The 23,390-nt window shown below is 39.5% G+C and overlaps 1 protein-coding gene across 1 annotated transcript; it reads left to right on the top strand.

Annotated features, from left to right (window-relative positions):
• Positions 1-1,993: 1,993 nt before the first annotated feature.
• On the top strand, positions 1,994-22,955 carry adck5 (aarF domain containing kinase 5). The gene is made up of 15 exons (XM_033998275.3): positions 1,994-2,201; positions 4,118-4,212; positions 4,480-4,629; positions 5,384-5,459; positions 5,686-5,886; positions 8,661-8,801; positions 9,873-9,986; positions 13,826-13,957; positions 14,046-14,129; positions 14,455-14,536; positions 18,436-18,514; positions 19,020-19,111; positions 19,473-19,725; positions 20,083-20,199; positions 21,419-22,955. Exons 1-15 carry the CDS (start codon positions 2,175-2,177, stop codon positions 21,519-21,521), a joined length of 1,746 nt encoding a protein of 581 aa, XP_033854166.2. The 5' UTR covers positions 1,994-2,174; the 3' UTR covers positions 21,522-22,955.
• The last annotated feature ends 435 nt before the right edge of the window (positions 22,956-23,390 follow it).

Genomic DNA, 23,390 nt, shown 5'->3' with positions numbered 1-23,390 from the left:
TTGGGTTTTTACTGGAGCAATCTAGGTAAAGTACCTTGCTCAAGGGTACAGCAGCAGTGTCCCCTACCAGGATTGAACCCACGACCCTCCGGTCAAGAGTCCAGAGCCCTAACCACTACTTCACACTGCTGCCCATTGTACTTCACACTGTGCACCTATATATATGTGTGTGTGTGTGTGTGTGTGTGTGGCAGGATTTGAGCCCTAACTAGCCATACTTTCACTCCAGCTACATAACTGCTACGCTACACAGATTCACATCTTATCTCTTTCGACAGACTAGGCTACTATTTACATTTACCCTGTCCAAACGGCAATACATTGCCTCAATATAGGTTGAACAATTTTGCTATTCCTATTGTGTGTGTTATTCTCCATTAAGTGAAAAAAAGGTGATATCTAAAACAAAAATGCATTGGAAATGTGAAAAAACGCCAAGTTATCAAAAGTGCCCAGCCATTTAAAGTAGAGATATCAAAAACACAAGCCAAGTTTCAAGAACCCATTGGGGCAACCTTGCCCAGCACTAAGCAAATAGACACAACTGTCAAAGCGGTGGGGGTCAAGGTTTCCCCAGTTGTTTCTATTAACTTGGCTTGTGTTTTTCAGGCACAATAAATGTGGATCAAACGCATGAAAAACACAAGCCGAGTTAGTAGAAACAACTGGGGAAACCTTGACCCCCACCGCTTTTACAGTTGTGTCTATCTGCTTTGTGCTGGGCAAGGTTGCCCCAATGGTTTCTTGAAACTTGGCTTGTGTTTTTGATATCTCTACTTTAAATTGCTGGGCACTTTTGATAACTTGACGTCTTTTGTTTCAGATACACACAGACACCACAGACACACACAAAGGGACAGTCAGAGTTATCACAGGTCTGGGGATGTAAACTCATTTTTGGTCTTTACTTAATAGAGAACATAGAAAGAAATTACTTGGGAGTGTTTTCTGAATGATAAAAAAACAGTATTGCTGTTATCAGTTATATTGTTAAAGTTGTTGGTAACAGCAGATTTATTTATTTAGTATTCTAACAAATGAATCCTAATCTACAATCATAAAGTGAGTGTGATAGACTGTTTAAAAAATGTTTTTCTGCATTTTTATTCCAAGATACAAATGTGCTGTTTGTTCGTAGTGTCTAAAAGAACCTGCAGGGTGTGGAAGTTCATTATTTATTTTTATTTTCATTATTCTGTATGTATGTTGAACTCCCTTTTGACAAAGTTGGTGTAACAGGTGGAGGGTCACTCCATCAGTCCTAAGAGAAGTGCATGTCTTTATTTAAAGTGCAGAACAGTGATATCCAGACGTATAGCACTCAAACAACACTCCAGGGTTTGGGAAAACAAGAAAGTCTTCGCAGTTTGAATAGCTTTTAAAAGGTTCACCACACATTCAGTGGCACTGGAACACATTTTAAAGTGGGGGTGCTGAAAGCCATTAAACAAAACTGTAACCCCTGTATATGATGGAAGCCATGCAAAGCCAGGGGGTGCTGCCTCAACCCCAGCCCCCCTGCACACATCCGTTTTGGGCGTTGTAACTTGGAGCAGGTGCAGGTGCCTTTAATGATGAGCTTTCTGTGCAGCTGATCTTGCAGTCAGAAGCTTGATCCAAAGCACACGTTTTTCGAAGCTCGTCTTTGGTTTTGGGGAAGGAATACAATGTATTACCCGTTCCAAACGTCCTGTGTACCTTGTGTAGTGTGGGCGAAGACAGCGTGCTCGTGTTCATCCACAATGGAAGGATTTTGTGTGCAGCAGCAGTTTTGAAATCGATGTAAAATTTTCAGTAATCATCAATCGAAAAACATATACATATATTAATAGAACTTTTTGTCTGCTACACGTCGATCCTTGTATATTTAAGTATGTTTGTGTGGTTTTATGTTGTCTCGCTGTTGCAAGTCCCCCTGACACACTAAATGAAGCTGTGTCACACCACTGTCACGTGACGAAGATGAATGACTCATGTGTGAACCTCAGTCAGACCACCTGTCACGTGACTCAGAGCGTGCCGCTGCTGTGCTCTTTGAGAACGGTTAGGGCACTCTCCGTAGTACTGCACAGAGAATGACAGAGTGCAGTTGTAGCTGTAAACGACACCAACAACAACATTGCTTTTAACTAAGTGGACAAATAAACACACGTTGCAAAGAGAGAGATACAGAGATGGCCAAGGCGACTGGCTTCACAGCGGTAAGATAACGTTTTATTTTGCATGTAATAAAAACCCCATTCAGTGTGTGACATGTCTTCTTTCATGAGGATATTTTTTAATGCATGCTGTGTTATGGATTAATCCGACAGTGTATTTTTCAATACTACGTTACTTCGTTAAAATGCACACAAGCTAGAGTATAATAACTAAGAGGGTTGGGATGTGTGCACTTACTATCACGATGTACAGTACAGCCAGGAACTCCCTCTCTATGTGCAGAAAAAGAAAAAAAAAGGTTAAGCATTTTCACAAGACCCTCAAACTCGGAACAAATTGCCTGGACCAGTTTTTAAACAAGTTATATTCCAAAACACATTAGTAGTTGTGTAATGTTGGCTGTTTCATGTAAGACATTTTTTAGTGGAAACTTAAACATTGCATTGTGGGAGCTGACCCTTTGTTTAACCCGTTAAGTACCAAATTAAATTCTTTGAAAAATCAGCACAGCAGCTGTTTATGGGATCGTGACGTTACATTTAGATTTCACTTTAGCGTTTTACAAAATGAGAGTTTTCATAACAATATAGTTAAAGAGAACATTTAAATAACAGGTAGATAGATGCCAGTTAAAAATGCTCCAAAAATTACAAAGAAGCCTGTCCTCAAATGAGGACAATGGCACTTAACCCCTTAATTACACCTGATACAATGCTTAGCCACACTTATGTTATTATTATTTATTACATCCATCCCCACAAGCCAGAATTGTCATATGCAGAACATTATGTGTTGTCGGACATGGGGGGGAAAAAAGTGTTTTGTACAAGAAATGGAATCTAGTTGTTACACTTTAATGCACTTTAACTTGCACTTATCTGCTCCCTATTTTACTGTATTTAATCCTGCACTTAACCCAATCTGTAGTATCTTGTATTTCACTTGCACTCGTATCTAACCCTGATGTAACTATCAACACTGTTATCTGCTCTTGAATTGCCCCGATATCAAATCGTACTGTGTTTTGTACTTGCTCTTATTAGGACTGAAGTCACTGTATTTTGTATCTTGCTTTTAATTGTACTGTAATTCTTGATATGCATTTTATTTTGTATGCGATTGTAAGTCACTCTGGGTAAGGGTGTCTGCTAAGAAATAAATAATAATAATAATAATAATAATAATAATAATAATAATAATAATAATAATAATAATAAAGTAGCTTTTCTCGTTTAAAAAATGCCTTGGTATTACAGGGTTAAAAGCTCGGTATCAATTGCATGCCCTCAACTTACTGAGGTAGCCAATCCTTTCACAAACCATAACGAACAAACACAAAGCAAGCTAATCAACAAACGTGTTGTGACAGTAACAATGAGTATGGACTCTGTGTGGTTGGATGGGGAGGGCCATGCTTCACTTATTATTGTTCGTACTGGCTGAGAAAGTCTCTCTTCTCCAGTCTTTGCCATCACATTTAGATTCTTGCAGTGAGACAAAAATATAACAGTCTGGGGTTCGTCCCTGACACTGTAGCTGTGTTAATCAGTTAATCGGCCTGCTTGTAACATTTTGTTCTAAGACAAAGCCAAGGAAAACAACTGCCCCAGGACGTGTCACATTATCCTTGATTTAGTGAAAGTTCTCAGCCACCCAGCTTCTTGAATCCACATTCTCCTGGCTGCACACTTTGAGCTCAACCTGGACTCAAGGTCTTGCAGTTTGTTAAAGGAGTTAAACCAAGTAAGTGAGTTGCTCAGCCTAAAAGGTATCCAGAAACCACCCAAGCATGTGCTGTTCTGGACATGCACAGATACTGACATCACTTCACGTCTGAATGTTTTGTTTTGATCGGTCCATCATAATAACAGAAGTTATATCAAACTTCATAGAATGGCCCAGCATGAAAACAAACTTGGTGTCAGTGTGCTTGTTTTTTGTGTTCTTTTGTTTTCAGTTGCAGCTGTGTCAGCGTCATCGTCATGCCTTGGTACAGAGCTCAGAGGCTGCCGCTCGTGTTCTGAGGAGGCCCTTCAGCTCTCAGTCCAGAAGGTGACGTGTGGAGTGTATTGTATGTGTGTGTACTTAGAATGCTAAAATGGTTAGATTTTATAGTATCAAAGGATCTCTTTAGTGTGAGAATTATTGAAATAACAGAACAGATTTCGTAGTAAACTGAAAATGCATTTGAAAACTGACCCATAAGTGAACAAAAACCTCACTTGTACTGAGGTAATTATACTGTGTACAGAAGCATGGAAGAGCGTGTTTCAGTACCTGAATATCCTAATAATAAATGGGTGGGGTTTACCTCTGCAGTGCAGTCGGGCGTTGGGCACTGGTAAGGAGGGTGCTGCTGGGAGCTGCTGCAGGGGTGCCCATCGTAGTGGGAGCTCGGTACGCCCTTGCTGACCCCCGGGAGAGACGAAGGATCACAATAGTGACGGAGGGGGTTAGGCGCTTCTGTAGGTAAGTTTGGTTTCTCAGTTATTTGCCCCTATGGGGATAATCCCCTAGCAGAGTGAATATATCCAGTCATGGGCAGAGTCAATAGTGCCAAAGAACAAGCTTGCAGATCTCTATCTTATAGCGTCTTAACAAACATGGTTTTAGGCATTTTAGCCACTGATGTGTTTGTATTCCTGTCTGCATGTGTTGATACAGTGACATTAGAAAGGTTTTGGAACAAGAAGAGGCATTTTTGGCCCATCAAGGCTTGTCCCTTGGTAGCACACCATTCTCCCCTACTGGGGGGAACTCCTTTGCTAATGTAATGTGACAGATGTTGTCTTAATATGCACTATGATTGGATGCATTCACTAGCTGCTTCCAGTCAGAGAGCTAATCCTCTGATGTGTACTACAGGGGATACATCCCCCCAGAAATACTGGAGGTGGGAGGGTCTGTACATTTATATGACACATATTTACATATATCTGTATGTAGTCTCCCTTAACCAATTTTGATGAAACTTGGTCAGAACAATCTATTTAATTTTAGTACTGTTGTACGCAGGTCATGATGATCAGTTGCTGTATTTTTATGTTCTTGTTAATTCCATTAAAAAATGTATTTGTATTGAAGCGTCATATCCTGTTTGGTTCCTGTCTAAAGTGTTATAAAGCGGGAGCTCTTGTGTGTTCTGCTGCCTTGCAGTAGTGTTTATTCTACTGTACAGGCTTGAAGCGTTAGTAATAATTTACCATGAATTGTGATGCCCTAGGTCCTTGCAAGTTGGGATTGTGATATCTTTTGATTACTGGTGGACGGCCAATGTGCAGCTACGGGGGCTTGAAGAGGTAAGCCTCAAATCCCTTTTGCAGGCATCACTGTGAAAACATTTTGAGTTACAAGAAAGCATACAACATTAGCATTAGGTGCTTACGATATCTTGGTAGTTGGTAGTGTAATATACTGTAAGTCAATATGCTTTTCAGTTTGGCTAGAGTGACATAGCTTCAGTCCAAATAAAATATTTTCAGTTTTGTAATGATGCCCCCCCATACCCCCTATGTATTCTGCTAGAATAGTTCAGACTTTGTGGAGGGAATGTCTGCCTGTCACCAGCGGGCTGCCGACAGCATGGTGGAAGGTGCCATTCAGAATGGAGGGGTGTACATCAAACTGGGCCAGGGGCTGTGTGCCTTCAACCATCTGCTACCACCTGAGTACATAAACACCCTGCGTGTCCTGGAGGACAAAGCTCTCAACAGGAAGTATAAGGAGGTGAGTAGCAGTAATAGAATACTGGGGGCTTTTTCTTTATTTTAACCAGTCGTTGCTGAGAGATTCCAAGTACGAGAGGACTGGGGTGTTATGCAATGTCTGAACAGCAAGGAAACGAATAGATATAAAGTGGTACCCCGTTATAGCGCAGGTGTCAGGGTCCATAATTGGAGACCGCGTTATTTGTGTTTAGCCTTATAACAAATATTGGCATTTCTGTTCCCGAAATGATTTACAATGGCCAAATTAATATAGTAGCGAACCACGGAAAGTGAAGGAAGGAGACACACACAATTTGCAGGTACTGGAATCCACGGTTTATTGGGAAGATTATTCCCGGCCTCTGTCAGCCTGTCAGTCTTTCACACAGCAGCTTGTCTGATTCGGTTTCCAAAGCTTACCGCTTCCCTGCTTACACACACACACACACACACTCAGGGTCCGTAGACCAGTCTGTAACAGTATGAATCCTGGGTCGTTTCAATATATACAGTATTATAGAAACGGCTATTCCACCAGTTTAAAGTTTACACCACTCTTATTTAAGTTGTATAATTTTTTATAATAAATGTTGTAAACTAAATAAATAACACAGAATCCTAGGACGTTTCTACAGACTTGTATTGTTTCGTACTTGTTTTGTAACATTAATGGGCAGTTTGTTTTTACTTTCAGAAAAAAAATAGTGCAAGCACAGGAGCTTTATAAGTACTGTATGTCCCAGTTTCAACTTAAATGGGTTTAAATACGGTAATGTAAAACGACAATAAAACCTGACGTTTGTGAGTCAGATTGCATTATGGGGGAAATGGGAGCCAGGACCTTACCGTGTGGTAACCGATTCCGCACTGTACCTGTACAATAAATGATTTCCTTGTGAACAGTTCCATATAATGACATCTTAACATAAATAACTCCTCTTAATTGCTTTGGAATTCAGAACTGTAAAGATCCAGGGGCCAGTTTCACAAAGCACTGCCACCACTGAGCAAGTTATATTTTTACCTGTTTCAAAAAACGATATTTTCAGATAGAACGATGTAGTAGAAATCCATTCAACAAGTCTATATGATTAAAGTATAAATGTGTTATTTTCTTGAATTATTATTATTATTATTATTATTATTATTATTATTATTATTATTATTATTATTATTATTTATTTATTTATTTATTTTTATATATAAGTGAATTTGATTTAGAAGACTGCTACCTAGAACTGCTTTGTGAAACTAGCCCCAGCTTTCTATTTTGGACATTCTGCTCAATTCTTTTGGTGGTTAGTTGAGATTCCACCGTTCTACTGTCATATTATCGGTAATACATTAAGTGTGTCCACCTCTCAGTTTGGTTAATTGCCGATGATTGTCTACAGCTGAGGGTGTTGCATGCTGTAGACTGTGAACCCCCAAATCCCATTTTCAGTTTTTATGGCTAGCCAAACCCCAACATGTGGTGGGCAAAAAAAAAAAATATTCCAAGGCCAGATATTGAAGTACGCAATAGTCCAAGAGAAAAGTGACCTAAATTCATTCAGCTCTTGCCTAGAATTCTTCTGACATTTTTAAAATTAATTCCATTGAGCTCTTGCCTCGAATTCTTTTGTCATTTTAAACATTTTAATTCCATTGAGCTCTTGCCTCGAATTCTTTGACGTTTTTAAACATTTTAATTCCATTGAGCTCTTGCCTCGAATTCTTTTGTCATTTTAAACATTTTAATTCCATTGAGCTCTTCCCTCGAATTGTTTTGTCATTTTAAACATTTTAATTCCATTGAGCTCTTGCCTCGAATTCTTTGACGTTTTTAAACATTTTAATTCCATTGAGCTCTTGCCTCGAATTCTTTGTCATTTTAAACATTTTAATTCCATTGAGCTCTTGCCTCGAATTCTTTTGTCATTTTAAACATTTTAATTCCATTGAGCTCTTGCCTCGAATTGTTTTGTCATTTTAAACATTTTAATTCCATTGAGCTCTTGCCTCGAATTCTTTGACGTTTTTAAACATTTTAATTCCATTGAGCTCTTGCCTCGAATTCTTTGTCATTTTAAACATTGTAATTCCATTGAGCTCTTGCCTCGAATTGTTTTGTCATTTTAAACATTTTAATTCCATTGAGCTCTTGCCTCGAATTGTTTTGTCATTTTAAACATTTTAATTCCATTGAGCTCTTGCCTCGAATTGTTTTGTCATTTTAATCATTTTAATTCCATTGAGCTCTTGCCTCGAATTCTTTGATGTTTTTAAACATTTTAATTCCATTGAGCTCTTGCCTCGAATTGTTTTGTCATTTTAATCATTTTAATTCCATTGAGCTCTTGCCTCGAATTCTTTGATGTTTTTAAACATGTTAATTCCATTGAGCTCTTGCCTCGAATTGTTTTGTCATTTTAAACATTTTAATTCCATTGAGCTCTTGCCTCGAATTCTTTGTCATTTTAAACATGTTAATTCCATTGAGCTCTTGCCTCGAATTCTTTGTCATTTTAATCATTTTAATTCCATTGAGCTCTTGCCTTGAATTCTTTGTCATTTTAAACATTTTAATTCCATTGAGCTCTTGCCTCGAATTCTTTGATGTTTTTAATCATTTTAATTCCATTGAGCTCTTGCCTCAAATTCTTTGATGTTTTTAAACATTTTAATTCCATTGAGCTCTTGCCTCGAATTGTTTTGTCATTTTAATCATTTTAATTCCATTGAGCTCTTGCCTCGAATTCTTTGACGTTTTTATAATTCTGAGTTGGTTGTGCTCTTGCTGTTTTGGCTCAGGTGGATGCTCTGTTCCTGGAGGATTTTAACAGCACTCCTGACAAGATGTTCAAAGAGTTTGATTATGAGCCAGTGGCAGCAGCCAGCCTGGCTCAGGTGCACAAGGCAAAACTGAACGATGGGACTGCAGTGGCTGTCAAGGTAATAATCGTATTATTATTAATAATAATAATAATAATAATAATAATAATAATAATAATAATAAGTCAGAGGAAAATGTATAAATCTCAATTTAGCGAACTTTACAGACTATACTGTTTTACCAGTAAATTATTTTCACTTGTTAAGCAAACACCCTAAAAAACATAAATTGTGAAAAGTATTTTTTTTAATTAAAAAAGTGTGTGTGTGTTTGTATTATATATATATATATATATACACACACCACAAGAGTGGGTATATCTAGCGTGGGATATATTTTTGTTATCTCGCTGGAGTGGGATAACATGCTTACCAGGACTAGTTTCGAATGTGTCTTTGTTTACATTCCAGTCCAGTGGTGTGCTGCTGACATTCAGGACAGAGCTGCGTGTTTTATAACACATTTAAAAAGTCAGAAATAATTTAAAATTGCTATTGTTGTTTTGATTTGGACTCGGATTTCCTTGAATGGGTTTAGTCAAGAAATGCCAGTTACCTCTGCCTGCGTCTGACTCATATGAGCAGCCTGTAGCCCCTTCATTAAAACTGGTAAAGGTAGGAAGCAACAGAGAGGATGTAAACTGACAGACTGAGCTTGAGGGTCTAGCTAAAGATGGTTGTGAAGAGGCCATAAACAGGGTTCTAAATGAATCTGTGTCGAAGCATAGTCTGTTGACAGTGAAAGTAAAACTCCATCAGGCAAAATAATCCCTGAATTAATTGACTTATCATAAACATGTACACATTTTATATTTTAAATATATTTTATGGTATAAACTGAATACTGAATGATCATATGTGGTATATGGTTTTTATTCCCCTTAGGAGTATGTCCTTACATCCTCCTGCAGTGAATACAAACTGTACACCAGGAACGATCATTCAGTATCCTTTGAATATTTTAACAGGTGGATAGCCGGTCAGATGACTGTATTTTATACATTGGTCAAACTTAATTCCAAAGTAACTTTAATTAAGTAATTATTTGATTTAATTCAAGTCTGGGCTTTCTACTGAGTGCAAAGACATATAAATAAATCTGTTTCTTTCTTTCTTTCTTTCCCTCTCCAGGTGCAGTACATAGATTTAAGAGACCGTTTTGAAGGAGATATCCGGACGCTGGAAATCTTGCTGGATCTTATAAAGTTCATGCACCCCAGCTTTGGATTCCGCTGGGTCCTCAAGGCAAGTCTATTAAAGCTGAAAGGCAAGTTTGTGTTGTAAAACTTGTGCAGATGGCTAATGGTAGAGGGGAAACCTCTAACTGTGGCCATGGACTCAGTATGATTTACAAACGAAAACAGAGGTAGCACGCTATGATCATCACGCTACTATTTCTGAAAAAAAAACAATCCATTGACCCTGCCCTTTTCTATTGTGACTCAGGTTTTCAACAGACTTCAAAGTCATCATAATGTAAGGTATATTGGTCTCCAAAAATCGGGATTTTGCCAGCACCTTGAAAAAAATTAACTAAGTTTCAACAATGTTGGTAATGTTTCTGTAAGTCTAAACATGCGGTCTGAGGAAGTTGGTGGAACGTTGTATCACACATGTTTTATAAACAAATCTAAGGAAGATAAATTACTTGTTGGTGATTGGTTGTTGAGGTGGGGTGAAAACTGGAACAGCAGTGTCTAAAACATGGGGCCATGTTTTGACAAACAATGAATTTGTAAGGAACTTTTTGAGCAGTGCTTTCACTATTAAGTTCTGTATCATGAATGTTAAGCGTAGCAGTGCCTGTGTAAATCATTATATGGAAACATTGGACAATACAGTTATTGGACAAGTTACTTCTGAAAAGTAAGGACCCTCCATTAACAACGTGGAGAGAGAGGATGTCAAGCTTTAATTGAAGAGGGTTCATTAGAATAACTAAAGAGAGTATGAGTTGGGGACCAGTGAATCCGGACTGGAACCGACAAAACTTTCTCTGCCTTTGTATTTCAATAGAAAAATAGAACAATAATGAACCAGACAGGCTTTCCACCCGTCATATTTATGAAATCATCATAATAATAATAATAATAACGGTAATTATAATAACCATAATACAAATATAAAATACCCATATATACAGAGGGGTGGGGTGTACCCCTCCATGCAAGTATAAACAGGTTCACATAGACTGGGGCACTGTAAGACATTAAATTGACTGATTATTTGATTTAACCCTTTTTCACTCCTTGATGACGTGTTGGATTTATAATTTATATGTATAAATAAAAGGACAGTATAAACAGATGAACCTGGTTTGAGTTTGTTGTGAAAGGATTAACCATGTTGAAAATTGTAGGGAAGCACTGTTGTAGCTCTGTCCTATGTCCCTGGTTGGAATTATTGTTTTTTTGATACTGCATTTCATTGTGCCTTGCGTGATTTGTTTTGATGTATTGCGATATGAATTTCTTAACACAAGATTTGCAACGGGAATACAGGAGATAGGGAAGTGGACTTCAGTCTCAGTAAGATAATGATTCTTCAATTTGTCCCTTGAATTTGACCCATTTTGACCTATGGAATGATGTTAATCTGTCAGATTTGCACATACTCTTTTTATTTATATATATATAAACAGGTATAATAGCATTAATACTTCAATACATTTTTGGTTACAACATGTTTTGCTCTAAGGCTATGCATGCATGGAGCTAAAAACACCCACTGCTAAATCCTAGAGCATCCAATATATCACTCTCTTAGACTAAAACATAAGTCATATACCTTATAGCGATGTATCAGTATAAAAGAGATAGAGATTCAAAATAGTTCTTACCTTCCAAAATATATATGGAAGTGTAAAATATTCTGTAAGGACAGAAACTGTCTTCAAAAGGCAGAGACTTGTGAATACGACCAAACAGCAATCAGCTCGATCAGAGATCTTCAGCTTGTAGTTAGCAAGTTGAGTGACACTTCACTAGGATTTTACCTCGGCTTTTATAGAGTTTTTTGCTTCGCTTTTTATAACTGTGTTTAGCTTAAAGACTACTTTCAGGTCACGCTTACTTCTTTAAATAAGAGACATGACTGTGAACATTTGAGTTAATTAAATGAGATTCTCGTTTCTGCTTTTCTCCTCAAGGTTATAAACCTTGGCACCAGTAGCTCAGACAAGTACAAGCTTAGCTCATTTCACATGTGTTTTTTGGTTGCTAGCTCCCTTTTTACTCAGACTTGCAAAAATACAATAATATTTGTCACTATTGTAACAGAATAAACAGGAATATAGAATGCTCTAACATAACTATAGGTTAATACATAGCATAACTTTTTGTCTGAACAGTGTGTTTTAACAATTTGTTTAGTATTTCTGCTGTCTTTATATTCTTTAACACACAGTACAGTTACTACAACATTAACACATATGCAGTTTCACAAATGTTCAATTTGCATCCCAAAGATCAGCCTGCTTCCAGTAGCTGTCACAGTCCTGGGTCAGTTTCTGCTCTCAGTGAGTCTGTCAAAGCCACCACAGGTGTGTCTTTAAAAGCCTGATACCTGCAAAAACTTAAATCTTGTTAGCAGGTCTTCCATCTCTACATTCCCATTCCCATTCCCATCATCAGTGGGCAAACCACAAATACTTTAAACTGTTTCTATCAAAGAGACATCTACCTCTGCCGCATACACCTTTCACTCAAAAAGGGTGGTCGCACCTTGTACAAGGTGACAAATGACAGTCGTGACAAATGGTACCAAACTGGCGCTGGCTTGTCCCCTCCAGATGTTCCATGCTTGGAACACGCATTTTCAAATTCTAGTAAACTATAATACGATGATGGTATGATGACATCACAAATCTAGTGTATGCCGTTGTGGCCCAGGAGAGAATCCATAGACGAGAAACCTGGCTAATCCCAGGACTTAAAGGAATGAGCTTCAAAGACAGGCTGAAGGAACTGAGTCTATTTAGCCTGGAGCAAAGAAGAGTCAGGGGGGACATGATTGAAGTCTTTAAAATCTAAAAGGAGTTGACATAATTAAGTCGAAACAATACAGTACAGAAACCAGAGCACAGGTGAAAATGAAGTGGAGATAGACTTTGGACAGAGGGAAGGAGACACTTCTTCACACAGTGGTGATGGTATGGAATGGCTACCTAGTCATGTTACTGAGCCAGAATTGCTTGGATCCTTTAACCCTTTCCGGTCCTATGTCGGACCTGGTCCGACATCACAATTTTCCCTTTCGGTTCCAATGTCGGACCCTGTCTGACATCATCAAAAAGACGTAAAAAACAGGTCTCTAGTCGTTTTTTCTCCGGAAAAAAAGCAGAGAAAACCATTAAATGGCCGAGTGAGACCGATAGGAGCCGAGAGAAGCCGGGGAAAAAAAAGGGCATATCTCATGAATACTGATAGCCCCGGCACCACATAGATAACACGGACATAAACAAACAAGATAGCTGCTTCCGCATCCAGCGCTCAAAGAACATCACAGACATTTGCAGAGCTTTTTCGAGATGTTATTGTAATAAAATAACGACTTGGATCGCATTATTGAGGAGTGGTGATAAAACGAGTGATCAAGAGATGATTTATCGGTATGTACTATTATTAAGAGGTATTTGAAAAATATAGCGAACAAGGGGTGGGACGGTGCTGGAGATGCAGTACTGAGTTTCCTGTTGATATGCAGTGCCTCTTTTAAACCTGTTTTACTGTGAAAAAAAATACTTTTAAACAGTGCGTCTAAAATAAACCGTGTGTGAAAATAAATTGGACCTGACGCGCCTGACACGCGCTGAATAAATGGACCGCTAAGGGTTAAGACCCAACATGACAACATTCTGAGATCATTCAACTACCAGGATCTAGACAAGCTTAGATGGGCTTAATGGCCTCCTCCCATTCGTACATTTTCTCATGTTCTTGTGTATATGACCATCTAAGCATTGCAGTTGCTCTTGTGTTGTTTTTCCAGCTCTAGTGTTTGTATAGAATGAAATACCACAAGATGTATTTGCATACATGCAGTAGACGCACATACAAGGGTTTAGTTTCTTCTCTATTTAACAGGACCTGAAAGGTACTCTCGCTCAGGAGCTGGATTTTGAGAACGAGGGCCGGAACTCTGAGCGCTGCGCTCAGGATCTCAAACACTTCAAGTTCATCGTTGTTCCCAAGGTGTACTGGGACAAAACCAGCAAGGTAGGACCTGTTCCAGGGTTATCTATACCTGTGGAAATGAGCTGGTATGTCAAACAAATAATAAATAACAAAACGTGTCCCTTCACAGAGGGTGCTGACAGCGGATTACTGTGAAGGCTGCAAAGTAAACAGCGTGGAAGAAATCAAGAGACAAGGTCTCAGCTTGAAAGATGTAAGCAATGATTTTGTTTTAGCTGGCGATATTCTCCAAGGGTAAACTTCATGGGATACATTTCTGCTTTTCCTTGTATCTAATTTCTTGCCTGTTTGAATCTGTCATTTGATTTCTTTCCAGTTTGTTCGTACACACAACAGACTGGGATTCTAACCTGGCTATCGGTCCTGCTTACAGCGATTGGTGTTTCTTTATCCTCCTTTTACTGATGAAGTTGAACCTTCATTGTTACAACTCTGTAAACTGTTATTCTTTCTGACTTGGAAAAACAGACATAGTTTGTTAAAGGGATGACAGGTTTAGTTCTGGTCTTGTCTTTCAGGTATCTGATAAGCTCATAAGAACATTTGCAGAGCAGATATTTTATACAGGGTTCATCCATGCAGATCCCCACCCAGGCAATGGTAAGATTGAAGATGGTTTATTTGTTGTTTATTATACCTTGTTCTTTTACAGTAGGTGTACTTGTTCATAAAAAATGCTCATTTTTATTAAAGGATTCTTGTCAAAAAAAAAAAAAAAAAAAAATATATATATATATATATATATATATATAGTATAGTTTTATATATATAGTTTGGTCTACTGCCAAGACTTTTGTGGCCATTCACTGTGTATGAGGTTTCCTTGACAACAGTAGAGAATCTGGAAGCGTTAATCAGTTCATATGTCAGGAAATGGTTAGGAGTTCCACGCTGCCTCAGCAGAGTGGGGTCGTATGGTAAAGGGATAATGCAGCTGCCAGTCTCAGCTCTAACCGAGGAGTTTCAGTGTGCCAAGGTTCGATTGGAAATTACATTGGTAGAGTCACATGACGAATGTGTGAGGGAGGCAGCCCCTGTGCTGAAAACTGGAAGAAAGTGGGCGGCAAAGGGAGCTGTAGAAGATGCAAAGGCTGCCCTTCGTATCAGTGATATCATGGTGCAAGTACAGCATGGAAGAGGAGGCCTTGCTCTCAGTTCAGCTCCTCCTACACGGCACAAAGCAGCCCCAGCTCAACAGAGGAAAATGGTAGTCAACGAGATGTAAATGCAGGAGGAGAGGATGAGGTGTGTAAAGGCAGTTTCCCAGGCCAAGCAGGGAGAATGGACAAGATGGGAGAGTGTGGAACAACACAAGATCGGCTGGCGAGATCTATGGACAATGGAACAGAGCAGGATCAGTTTCTTCATCAGGTCAACATATGATGTTCTCCCATCACCACAGAATCTTAGTCTATGAGTAGGAGAGGATCCATGGTGTCCTTTGTGTTTATCGCCAGACACATTTTGACTGGATGTAAGGTGGTATCTTAGCCCAGGACGGTTTACGGTTTAGTGCATGACCAGGTTCTGCGATGTTTGGCCTTAACATTAGAAGACAAGCGCAGCATGACCAACAGATTGCCACCAATGCCAACAATATATGACACAAGAAGAACAACATTCCTCCATCCAGGGGAGCAACCACCAAGAAAAGGTATTAAAACCAAAACTCGTCTTGGACAACTGCAAGCTGCTAGAGCAGGGGTGGGCAATCCTGGTCCTGGAGGGCCGGTGTCCCTCCTGGCTTTTGTTCCAACTGTGCTCTAAATTACTTAATTGTACTGATTATTACCAATTATTGGTCTAATTAGGTAATTTAGAGCACAGTTGGAACAAAAGCCAGGAGGGACACCGGCCCTCCAGGACCAGGATTGCCCACCCCTGTGCTAGAGACTGGAAAATGCTGGCAGATGTTGGACAATGGCTTATTTTCCCACCACAAACCTTCGACCTGATATTGTCTTGCGGTCTGGTTCAGCACGCCTTGTTCACCTGGTAGAGTAAACAGTGTCATGAGAGGATTCTGTGGATGAGGCGTATGAGAGGAAGAAACTTCGGTACGCTCAACTAGCTGCTGAAGTGGAACAGTGACAATGGAGAGTCTGAGTTTACCAGGTGGAGGTGGGTTGTCTAGGATTTGTGGCACACTCCACAACGTGGTTTCTCAGAGACATTGGATTCAGTGGTCAAAAGTTGCGACGCATAGTGAAGAACTTATCTGAAGCACCAGAGAGGAGCAGCAACTGGCTCTGGTTGAGACGAAAAGATTCTGGTTGGGGACCTCAAGCACAGGGGGCGGGGGGGGCGGAAACGTTGATGTAAAGCAAGGTAAGTAAGCTGGGCCTAGCTGAGTGGGGGATGGAGTGCAGAAATAAAGGAGATATATTACATTATACCTAAAAGCCCCGGGAGCAGTCACATTGTCGGCCACACAGAAAACAATTGTATTTTGATTATACAGACTGTGAATGTTTTATTCCATTTATATGGATTACCTGTAAAACAATTTTCAATCCAATACAAACAAAAGGAAAAAACAGAATGTTTTACCGGTCACAACATAAAACATCATTTGTCCGACACCTGTCCGCTCTTAAAGCGATACACATACATGTAGTTATGGAGGAAAAAATAGCCTTGCTTCACTTTAGCAGGTCCTTGACTCACACACAAGACGGCTAAGCCGTTTACCTGTCAACAAACACTTTCCCAACAGTTTACCTTAATTTTCAAAACAGCCAAACTCCTCTTAAACCAGCTCCCTGGTGATCTCCCTCTAATGGAGAGGGAAACTCTCTTTTATAGTTTGTGGCTGTTCCCAATCAACACCAATTACCTCGTTTGGAACAGCCACATTCTCACATTTTTTTGGCAGGGAGAGGAATTAACCCCGCCCCTGCCAACCACCACCCAGACTTTATTTACATGCAGAGCCCTTGCTCTGTTACTATATATATATATATATATATATATATATATATATATATATATATATATATATATATATATATATATATATATATATATACATACACTGAGCATCAAAAGAAACATCACTTATATTTGGATAAAATTCACTAGATGTGATTGAAAAATGACAAACTCTGTTTTAGAGCAGGTGCAGTTACTTTTTATTGTGCTGATTAACAACTGACATCACAAAGATGCTGCAAAACGATCTGTCGATTTGGGCAGGTGTTGTGACTCTTGGTCTGGTTATACCGTCGTGCCAGGTTTGAAATTGCTGACTGTGAGCACCCAAGATGCCGAGCCACAGTACGCTACCCAAGTCCAGTCTCCAACATGTCGATTGCACGAAGGCGCTGCTCTCTTGACAGATGTGGCATATTGTTTTTTTTCTGTGATTTTCTTTATTGATTTTATTCAAGCTTGCAATTCAACAGCTGAAATCACTCCATATCCAGTGTCCAATCAACGGTCTCACTAATTAGGTGATTAAGTGCATATGCTTCAGTCACAGTCACTCAAGCGTGTCATGGTCAAGGATGAATGATCGAGTGATTAAAAAGAAACCAAAAACATTTTGTCAATGTCCATTTATAGACCTTTTTTTTTCAAAAAAAAAAAAAGTGTTAATAGTGGTAAGTTTCTTTGATGCTTGGTATAAAAACAAATTCTTTTCACTTAGCAGCCTTGTTTTTTTAATTAAGCCAAGAATGAAAGAAAATAGTTTATAACATTTTGTTATAAAAAGTTGTCTATTGTTTTTTCTTATTAACATTCATATTTTGCTTTATAATTTCAAATTCAAATATTTTGAATATAGGGCAGCAATAAGGCTCTGGACTCCTGACCAGAGGGTTGTGGGTTCAATCCCAGCTGGGGGACACTGCTGCTGTACCCTTGAGCAAGGTACTTTACCTAGATTGCTCCAGTAAAAACCCAACTGTATAAATGGGTAATTGTATGTAAAAATAATGTGGTATCTTGTAACATAAGGACTTCTGCTAAGAAATAAAAGTAATAATAATAATAATTTTACACCGTTCTTAGTGTAGCTGAAAACTATAGGTATAATATCAGCTTGAATTGAAGCATTTTGTACTGAAAAGACAGGAGGGCGTGCGCATTCAATCAGAATCATGGTTGAAAATGAACTAAACGAATCCTCTCCTCCGTCTGTGACTTGCATTGTGAACAAGCATGTGCTAAAACAGGAACTGCCGAATCAAGATTATTTGGCTCGCGTGTTTGGTGCTCCCGTTGGTGGAGGATGGTTGTAAATTTTCACAGAGAGAGATTTGTTAAAAGTTCTAAAAACCATGAATTGTGGGTATTGTCGAGTGATTGAAAAAGAGACATTTTGTATTTTGCAAGTGGTCTCTGGGTGAACAGGAGTCAAATATGGGTCAAAGGTCAAGTATAATCTTGTAGGCGAATATGCCATTTTGACGTCACTACTGCGGTATGCTTTTTTTTTCAAATGACAAATATAGCCTTCATCCATCTTTAAAGCATAATCTTTCTGCTACTTTTAGTGCTGGTGAGAAAAGGACCTGATAAGAAGGCTGAACTGGTTTTACTGGACCACGGGCTGTACGAGTTCCTGAGCGAACAGTGAGGCATGATTTCTTATTCTCTGCAATGGGCAAATGTCTTGGCTAATCCCTTAATAAATAGAGTACTATTAGACTTTCTGTAGCACAGGTATCAAAGATTTAAGATGGTGTCTGTCCGAATGTCTCTCCGGATGTACATACAGTAAGTACATCACACTTACTTTATCCAAAGAACTGCTGATCCAATTGTGATGAAACTTGTTTCTGACATTCTTTGCCACAAACTTAAGTGTTTCGTCGGGAGTCTCTCTGGCATCTTTGGTCTGTACTTTTGTATAAGATTAATGAATGTATTTTTTAATAAACTTGGCAATTTAGAGAACATGTCGCAGTGCTCAGTATGCGGATGTAGTACATGTCCGGTTCATGAACTGCTGGTGATCGACGCACCTGCACTACACTACCTGTTGTAAATTACTACTTGAGATTCGCTGTCTGTACCTCGGATGTAGTTCCTGTCTGTAGGTACAGCAGCTCCTGACACTGTTTCCGCCTCTCATTAGTGACAGGGTGGCTTTGTGTAAGCTGTGGCGCTCCATCATTATCAGAGACAAGCCGGCCATGAAGAAATATTCATCTGACTTGGGGGTCAAAGGTAAGCTGCTATGTGCAATTATTTTGCTAAGAAGCCAGGATAGGATATAGGTTTGATTTTTTGATTAAATGAAACATTAAACACATACTAGACGAGACATCTTTAGTGCAGATTACTACTAGTACTCCGTTCTGAACAGGGTCTGTTCCCAGCATGTGCTGTATGGCTTGGCGAGAGAGATGACTAAGGATCCAAACCTCACTGTTTGAGTGCTTCCCTGCAGATTACTTCCTGTTCTGTGAGCTCACTGTTTGAGTGCTTCCCTGCAGATTACTTCCTGTTCTGTGAGCTCACTATTTGAGTGCTTTCCCGCAGATTACTTCCTGTTCTGTGAGCTCACTATTTGAGTGCTTCCCCGCAGATTACTTCCTGTTCTGCGAGATCCTGCTGCAGCGGCCTATCCACATGCACAAGACCGGCCTGTCTAACATCCTAAGCTGGGAAGAAACGGTCTACATGCAAGAGATGGCAGCGAAGCACTTCGAGCGCATCATGGAGGTCCTGAAGGCCATGCCGAGGCCAATGCTGCTGGTCTTCCGCAACATCAACACGGTGCGCTGCATCAACATCGCACTGGGGGCGCCCGTGGATAGGTACTTCCTCATGGCCAAGAGGTGAGGCCTGGGCTTTGGATTGTTATACTGATGTGACCTCGGGGCTCAGCAGCAGATCGTTCCTGTAGTTCAGTGAGGACAAGACTCAAGACTCAACAGACCCCCCCTCTCTGGTTTACTTATTAGGACTTAACCATCGTACCCAGTAGCACACTGTGACTTGCTGAGTGGTCTTCTACCTTGCTTCAGCTGTTTGGAGTGAAAAATGTTTAGGTACCTCCAAGAGATCTCTCACTGTCTGACTATGTCCTTGTTTTCTCAGCTACATGCATAACATAACAAGTTGCCTACCTCACCTGGTTTAGTATTTTTAAATGGTTATGTTCTGCTTCAATGACTGTGGTGCTCCCTCCACAGTGCTGTGAGGGGCTGGAGTTGGATGCAGGCAGAGAGATCCAGGAGACTGCCACAGATCGGGGTGATTCGCTGGCTGTGGGTCGTGTGGGAGAATGTCAAATTCGAATTTGCTTTGAGGTAATGCACGTGTTTGTCTAGAAACATTTTCTTTTGTATTCATTTTTACTGGCAAATGCTAATATCCAAGTTACTTTCACACATTCTATGGAAGCAATCAAAACGAAAGGCATTCTCTTATTCCCTAGTTTTGTCAGATATTTGATGTTATTTATTATTTGTTTATTTAGCAGACGCCTTTATCCAAGGCGACTTACAGAGACTAGGGTGTGTGAACTATGCATCAGCTGCAGAGTCACTTACAATTACGTCTCACCCGAAAGACGGAGCACAAGGAGGTTAAGTGACTTGCTCAGGGTCACACAATGAGTCAGTGGCTGAGGTGGGATTTGAACCGGGGACCTCCTGGTTACAAGCCCTTTTCTTAACCACTGGACCACACAGCCTCCTTGTGTGCTGCTTGGTGTATCTAAGTTAAAGTAAGTGCACGTAACACAATACTTTCCTGAATGTTACCCATTGTGCACTTCCATTAGCTGCATAGGTCTCAAATGTGCAGTTTTGAAAGAAACACATTCTAGAAAGCATGCAGTTTGATTTCAAAACGGTAAACTAGCTATCAAAAGGTCCAAGATGACTTTCCTTGTCTACCAGGAACTCTGTTTATTTGCTTCTTCATTTCACCTTAGCATTGCCTTCTAAGTCACAGCATGTTACTGACTGAAAGCATGTCAGTCAATAGGGGAAGCAGCTGATTAGTTAATGACAGCATAGCAGCTAAGTGGAATGTTCCAGGATGTCCAAGTATAAAAACATGACTTGCAAACAGATAACTTTTTAAATCTAATGTAGTATCAGATACCCAGTTTTAAAATGTAACTGTTTGCAGTTTCTTTAAAAACTGCACATTTCAGACCTATATAATGAATGAATGTGCATGGTGGAGAAAATGTGGGGAACTGTTTTGTTAGCTACAATTATTTAAATAGTAAGGTTTTCTAGGTTAAATACTTCAAGAGAAAATATGAAATGCTGCTATTGTCTTTTTAGGTTAGATCATTAAGTCTCTTATCTGGCTGTTCTTGGATGAATTCCTTTTCAGAACACAGACCTTCTGCGGGATATATTTCTGTGGCTGCATTTCTGTAGTTATTGACCTGTTTGACAGTATGCAGAAATATTGTCCAAACCCAAAATTCAATCAATAAAATAATTTCTTTAGGCAGGTTGCACAAAGACATTACAGTTTTAAAGCTAATATATTCATTTTCCACGTCAGGTCAGAGGTTGTGGTGATGCGTCTGATGACCTCGTTGCTACGGTTACTGGTCTACTTTGGCCGAATTCCTCAGGATGACCGCATCTATCAATATCTCCAGTGATGCCCTGCTGTAGGATATGATACAACTCAATTTCTTTACCTCATGCCGGAAAAAAACAAAAAGGCTCTCCACCCCCTGAAGCCAGAATCACAGGGCTTTTCATACATTAAGAAAAGTGGCACCTTCGAAATAGAAGGAAAATGAAAATTTATCTCGGCACCGAATATGCAAGTTTTAATATTGCTGCTGTTATTATAATCAGGTGTCTGCTGAGAGGGTGGTTCATTTTAAACATGGTGAAATACAGCAGCCAACTGTGTAGAGTTCAAAGCAAAGCTTAGAAATGGAAATGTGTCAGGACCATGTTGGTGGGTATGCAGCTGGAGAACTCAACATCACTTCCTGTCCAATGCCAAAACCTGGTTGGGCCATTCAGGCCGAATACATAGAGCTACAGTTAAGGCTGGCAATATCAGCACAGGGAAGTTGCACCAGGTTTACCTCTGTACCCTTATCTGGTGTATAAGGACAATACCTACTGTAGCTTGTTGCACTGTACTTAGAAGTAAACAATACCCATACCTTTGTGCAGTTCAACTGCGCTGTCTAGAAAAATGTCATTTGTGCGCATTAAACCAGCAATAATGATTATGCCTGAACTGTGCTGTGTGTTATTTAGGACCTTGTTTTCTGTTGTAACTGCATGGAAACACCCCAGAATATATGGGCGTGCATCGATTCCGTAATGTCTCCATATACCAAATATGTTTTTATTATCAGACAATTAATGAAATATAATATGAATATGGCAACATTGCAGTTTATATTGCTAAACCAGTGTATATCAGATTGCATTTGTTTTTGTACATTAAGTTTTGTTACCAGAACTTTTTATAAGAGTAGCTGTTAGACCATTGTATCATTTGCCTTCTAAAGCTCTTGGGGGTCAGATCGCTTAAATCAATGGTGTCAAACTCAGTTCCTGGAGGGCAGCAATGTCTAATAGCTTTTGTTCCACCTGAGCTCTCAATTACTTAATGGGTCTAATTATTTGATTAACTGGACACATTTAACACTTCTCTTCAGGCCTCAAAATGTTTCATAGGTAGTGTACCTTGAATCAAGTGTGTTTTTAAAACCATCAACTGTAAAAGACCTTGAAAAATATTAAATGTCAAATTGAACAAATAATTAGATCAATTATGTTAATTGAGAGTTTGAGTTGGAATGAAAACCAGAAGACCCTGCGGCCCTCGAGGACTGGAGTTTGACACCCTTGGCTTAAATAAATAAAACAACAAACTGGTGATGATGCAGAACTTTAATAATTTGAATTTAATAACTGAATGATTATGTGTTAAGATCCTGCTTTTATTACTCGTTTATGTAATACAATCAGACGTGTAAGGAAGAGCTAGCCTGTGAGCTAGAGGTCGAAGTGTGCTAAATGCATGGTTCTGGAAATTGCTATAATAAAGATCACTTGAGGTCGGGGGTACTTGTTGTTTATTCAGTGTTTCAGTAAAAGGATGTTGGTAGTTTTGTTGCCTTTGTTTTTTACCCCTATTTTCTGTTGGGTTTGTTTTGTTTTCACTGGGGATGGGTTAGAGTACTCAAAATAATTATAATTACTCGAGTACTTGAAGAAATGTGAATAATATCTCTTCATGAATGTAAGTCCAATATATTGTAATGTTTTCAGGGTACGCCCTTATCGGCTCAGACGGAGGCAGTGTTTGTAGCAAAAACGGGTATAGAGGGGTGAAAGAGCACAGGGTAGGCGGAAGTATGGGGGGGAGGGGTCAAGACATGCACACACACACACTGCTCCGCAGCAGCAGCTCCTCATGACTCTTCACTCGGACTCCCGTCTCACGTCCCTTCTTCTGCCAGTCGCTCCCTTGTCCTGACTGGTTGTCCGTCCTCTCC

Source organism: Acipenser ruthenus, chromosome 4, assembly GCF_902713425.1.
Source record: "Acipenser ruthenus chromosome 4, fAciRut3.2 maternal haplotype, whole genome shotgun sequence".
In the NCBI taxonomy this organism is placed as follows: Eukaryota; Metazoa; Chordata; class Actinopteri; order Acipenseriformes; family Acipenseridae; genus Acipenser; species Acipenser ruthenus.
This window is presented reverse-complemented; position numbering and strand designations above follow the sequence as displayed.